This window comes from Aulostomus chinensis, chromosome 4, assembly GCF_037954235.1.
Source record: "Aulostomus chinensis isolate RoL2024-O1b breed Wild chromosome 4, RoL_Achi_v1.0, whole genome shotgun sequence".
NCBI classification, from domain to species: Eukaryota; Metazoa; Chordata; class Actinopteri; order Syngnathiformes; family Aulostomidae; genus Aulostomus; species Aulostomus chinensis.
The window spans coordinates 7,839,843-7,845,326 of record NC_141323.1 but is presented as its reverse complement, the minus strand read 5'-3'; the positions used below and the strand labels follow the sequence as shown (position 1 = coordinate 7,845,326).

General features: G+C 43.4%; 1 protein-coding gene across 1 annotated transcript; it reads left to right on the top strand.

Moving 5' to 3' along the window:
• Positions 1–1,145: 1,145 nt before the first annotated feature.
• Positions 1,146–4,553, top strand: LOC147262500 (uncharacterized). The gene is made up of 4 exons (XM_086202404.1): positions 1,146–1,580; positions 1,708–1,905; positions 2,180–2,304; positions 2,385–4,553. The coding sequence occupies exons 1-4, from the start codon at positions 1,310–1,312 to the stop codon at positions 2,715–2,717; spliced, it is 927 nt and encodes a 308-aa protein (XP_086058530.1). The 5' UTR covers positions 1,146–1,309; the 3' UTR covers positions 2,718–4,553.
• Positions 4,554–5,484: the final 931 nt, after the last annotated feature.

Below are 5,484 nucleotides of genomic sequence, written 5' to 3'. Positions count from 1 at the left end.
TTTCAGCAGATCCTTTTACCATCAGCTGTCAGGCTCTTCAACAGAAAAATGTCTAAAGGTTAACACCACCATTTTACCTCAGGTAGTATGCACTGAACTGTTCATTTTTTAACTTGTCTAATTATCTTATTTATGTTTCCTAGCATTATTTTCTGTCTTTTTTCCTCCATGCTACTGTAAAACAGAATTTCTTCAGTATGGGATGAATAAAGTTTATCTTACCTTATCTTATCTTACTTTATCTTGTGTTGTCCCCCTGAAGAAAAACAAGAGTCCCTGGGCTTCAACCCAAAGAGCAACCTGAGGCATTCAAACCTGTGGAATAATAACACCATAAGCCAGACAGTTCTGTTGTCAAAGGTCAGAAGATTTTTGTTTAGATAGATGAAGGGGCAAAACTGTTTCTAGAGGGCTTTCTCTGAATGTGGAGACTTGAGATCTGATATGAGGAGGAGCTAGAACTTCTCCTGATGAAATAGAATTTCTCCTGGTCAACTAGAACTTCTAGGAACTTCTCTTGTCTCTAAACCTGTGCTAACATCCATAGGCTCTTGAAATTTGATCCTCTAAGGAACCAATCAAGATTACTGGTGCCAATGCACGCACCAACACCTCCACCTGGACATTAGCTATCTCATCCATTATCTGTCTTTGTCTCTGCCCCGCCCTCCTGTTCTCTTTCCCCCCCAACTGGTCAAAGCAGATGCCTGTCCCCATTGAACCTGGATCTGCTTGACGTTCCTGTCTGGTAAAGGAAGGTTCTGATGGCTGCTGTTGCAGGATGTGCTTGCTGATGAAGAATTGTTGAGTGAAGGTTCATTGAAGGAGGGAGGTGCTGGACCTGCTCTACTTTGAAAGTGTCAGGAGAGAGCTTTGGTGGGATTTGGTGCCATACAAATAAAATTGACTTGACTTGACTACCACATCTGTTTGCTGTTTGATGATCAGATGATTCTATAATGACGCCTCTTAAATTACCAAACATGAACCAGAAATGTCCAAATCAGCGGTCATGTGTTTTAAAGTAGCCATCACTGTTCAATGAAGAAAATCTAATAAGAAATTATTGTCCACTCAATATTTCGGGGCCAATATCTTGGCCCAAACAAACTCTGAGATCAAAATCTGAGGTCAGTCAGCATCACACACCCTAACAGTGATTCTGTGTTCCAGTCAGGAGAACTTCACTGTGCTCACTCATCCATCCTTCAGTTTTGAATGGACAGTGATCTCAGACTTACACCGATCATAAATGGGTGCCACGACGGTTCGTTGAACTTCTCCTATCAAAGCCAGAAGTACCTGAACCATGAACACTTTCCCACACCAGAACCATGAATCTCAGCACTGCAGAACAATCTTGGAGCTTACATTTGCTGACTTGCAGATGCAAATGTTCCAACTCCAAGAGGATAATAAACATCTCCAGGAGGAGAAGGAACAACTCCAAGAGGAGAAGGAACAACTCCAAGAGGAGAAAGAAGAGTTCAAGTCTGTGCTCATGAGTTTAATCCAGGAAAACAACAGTTATCGGTGCAAGATGGAGACCCTCAACAGTGATGCTCCAGGGGAATTCTCAGGTATAGTAAGTGTTCATATCTCCACTCAATGGCAGCCATGACGCAGTTAGGTTATAAGAGTACTGGCAGAGTTACAGGATTTCAACTATGACATAACTATGACACACATAACTTACTACCTTTACAGGAAGTAAACCATCTGCTAGCGCTAGTGCCATCTGCGATGAGCATCAGTTCAGACAAGGTCTAAAAGAAATCAAATCCAACCGCAAAACTTCATCCCCCGTCGACTTCAAGTCCTTCACTGAGAATTCAGCATTCCCTGAGACCAGTGAGAGAACCGATGTTCCACACCCCCACGCTGAGAGGCCTTGCCACACCGATGGTGAGTGACGGCAAAATTATACAATACAACAATTAGGATTGATTGATTGATCAATCATCAGGGCAATTTCCACTTTTAGTCATGTAGCTGATGAGGACAGACATTAGAATTTTTTAGGAGGGAAACAAACTTCAACCATCTTCTGTCTGAAATGACCTCATTAGCTGAATATATAGTTGCTGCTGATGCAACACTCTTTACTCAGCTTAGATATGTCATGATGATTAACTTTTAATGTAGGCCCATCTGATTCAACGAGTTTTCATGGTTTCAGATTCAGAAAAGCTGCTGGGAGAGATCTGTTTCCAACTGGACCGGAGAATGTTGCAACATGTCTTCCAAGGACAAAAGAGGCTGTATGGGTTCAGTCTGGACAGTGTACCAGCTCACATTGTTGAGGTGAGAACATTTTCGACCCATATAACACACCACTCATGTGACTTGGTAGTAAGTCCAAAGTTTTCTGTGGTCTCTTGCAGGTAAGCACTCACCCTTTGACCGGGAAGTTGGATGAAGGCTATCAGCAGTATCTCACTCAGAGGCATGCAGACCTGATGGAGCAGCTGAAGCAGCTTGGATTCAAACCAGCTCTTCACCCAGGATTCATTAAATTTGTTGTCAACAACTTTGGGATCCTGAGCCACAAGAAAGTTCAAGGCAGAACTCAGACAATGGACTACAATGATCCTGACATTGTGAAGAACGTGGTCATCAATGTAGCACCAAAAAAGCTTCAGAAGGACCTGCTGGTTGTCCTCTCCTGCCTCTGCAACATGGCTGAGAGGGACAACAAGTGTCTTCTTCTGTGGTAGACAGGGCTGCATCCAAAGACACCCTACATCTGGATCTGACCAGGGAATCGTGAGCGGTCTGGAAGGTTGGTAGAAGCATTGATGTTAGGCTCAGTTCCACTCCTTTGTGATATAATGGATAAATGCGCTTAATGAGTACAGGTCTTGTTTTGGTGTCACCTCTGGGGCAGCGTGGTGGTGCCATGGTTAGGACAGTCACTGCTGCATGTTATCCCTGTGGCTCTGTGGGTTCTCCAGGTGCTCTAGTTCCTGCCAAACCAAATACAGGTTATTGTGAATTATGACTCAACAGCCTGTAAGTATGACTGACTGTCTCCCTGATGGCCCTGTCACCATGACCTCTCCAGGGAGACACCCCACCCCCCTTCTGCTTCATTAACATATACTTTATTGTCCCCTAAGGGAATTTTGTCTTGAGCAACAGTACAATTTAGAGCTGTAATCCCATCCAACACATCACCGCTTCACACACGCTGACACTCAAGCTCTAATTAACACATGTAAGATACAACTAGGGACAATTTGGCCTTCAGGTTTTTGCATCAGCTCTAAACATAAACAATGGATGGAGCCAACACTGACACACCACCAGGGTGGGCATCAAACTTCCCCCCCACCCACTATTCTTCTTCCCAGTATGGTCAAGTTCTGCAGGTATAGATTGAGCCAAACACAGACAGCTGAGCCAGGATAGACTTGAAAAAATAGTATTTACTGGAGATAAAACTAGACCTTACAAAACCAAACTCAACTACAGAAAACCTGAAATTTGCAATTCAACACAAGGAGAAACCAGAATGAGCAACAATCATCCGACTGGACTGAACCAGAAGAAAACTAGAAAACTAACTCAACCAATAACACAACATTAAACAGGTGCGGAGCATGAGGGCAGGGAAAGCGCTGATAGGAGGAGAGACACAGGCATCAGACACAGGTTCCTTCTCCTTTTCCTAGGTTGCACATCCTTGTGTCATAGTCACGTTCACCGAGATGTGAGTGGAGGAGTTGCAGTGGAATGAGACTTGAGGAGGTGAGAGGGAGACCTGAGGAGGGAGAACACCTCCTCACCTCTGAGTGTTATTGTAGGGATATCAGTTGAAGCAAAACTGTGTCATCTTTCCGTCAGGTTGGTCCCGACCACCTGTACATAACCGTATAATTGAGTTTAGTTAATTTCATGCAACAGTGTGACGGGATGATAGCATCAGTCCGTTATTGTTTTTCTTAAATAATATGATGTCACTCAAGAGCTTGAGGGTGTTCTTGTTGAGCCTGTCACATGATCAACAGTCACTAGGTCAGGTGATGAGGACGGCGGTTGGAAAGCCTGATATCATCATCTAGTGATTGAAAGCTGAGCCCAGCAGCCTGCCGGTAGGTCCAGTAGAGTACATAGTCCTGACTTGGTGAGCTGCCTGTGTGTGTGCAGCTCAATAGTGTGTCCAACATGACAGTAATCTGAGAGTAAATTATTGCAATGAAGATGATGATATTCCTTCATTCTTCCCTGATGTTCCTGCTGCTGCTATTCAAGCGGCATTACTACAGACGCACTCGCCCCAGCGTCCATGTTCCCTTCTGATGATCCCTCCTCTGTGACTCCCTGTCTCTGATTCCCTCCGTCTCCCCTCCCTGACTCCCCCTGTCTCTGACTCCCCCTGTCTCCCCTCCCTGAATCCACCCCACAAATGTCATTTTTACGCAAAATAAACAGTTTGGGGCCAAACACTGACCCCTGGGGAACACCACAAACAATGTCGGAACATGACACTAACTACTTTAACAATTTTCTGTCTGTTCTTCAAATAACTTTTGACCCACTGCATTACAATACCTCTAATGCTATACTTTTCCAGTTTATATTTTTAGTAGTGCTGTCAGGCAATTACAAAAAATTGAATAATTACAGGATTTGTAATTAATTAATCTAATTAACCATATTTGAATCTCACATCTCCTTAAGATCCCCAAATAAAGAATTAAAATTCTAGGACATTACAAAATTGTAGTGCATGACTAATCAAATGAATACACTAAGAAGAGAAGATTTGAAATTCCCATTTTTATTGGTGATTGAATAAAACCTAAGTCGGGGCGTCTGAAGTCTCAAACAGGCGCTTTGACGAGCGACGCATGTGTGGAGTGATGAGCCACTGCCAACTACGGGTCCTTCAATGGGCCAAGTTTAAAATGCTCGTGTCTGGGTAAAATTCACATTGAATTGACACTCAGGTGTGCTATAATTAACCCCTTCAGGATCACTGCATGTTTCAGTGTTTTTTGTTAAAACGCCATGCCAACATTCAAAGCAGCGCAGTTGCACATAGTTCAAGACTCAGATGTATTCTTGGTCTCTTTGGAAAGGTAACATTCTCAGGTGTCTTGCAGAAGTATCCGTTTGATTCTGTGATTTACTGACGAGAAGATAGAGTGGTTAGAATAAAGGGTTTTTAGTTCCGCCCAACTAATCTGTCTGAATGTTGACTAGGAAAACCTAGGTCCACGGCCTTCTAGGGGGAACAGCCATCACTAGTCCACAGAAACAGGTCAAAATGTCAAAAAATGACCTGCAGACAGTGTTTGTCACACAAAAAGTCCTAAGCATTGTCCTTGGGTCCTATTCGGAGACTCCAAAAGGACATCTGGACATCCAAACACAAAACCATCAGATCCCTTTGGCTAACAAACACAATTTTGGTCTCGCTGGAGCATGCAGGCATCTCATGGTGCAACAATAAAAATATATAACAACAATAGAACACAT

Bases quoted from the DNA above. Each gene is read 5' to 3' on its own strand.
- LOC147262500 (XM_086202404.1), top strand. From the start codon at position 1,310: ATGAACACTTTCCCACACCAGAACCATGAATCTCAGCACTGCAGAACA. The intron at 1,581-1,707 runs GTATAGTAAGTG...CTACCTTTACAG, and splicing joins TGCTCCAGGGGAATTCTCAG to GAAGTAAACCATCTGCTAGC. The intron at 2,305-2,384 runs GTGAGAACATTT...GGTCTCTTGCAG, and splicing joins TACCAGCTCACATTGTTGAG to GTAAGCACTCACCCTTTGAC.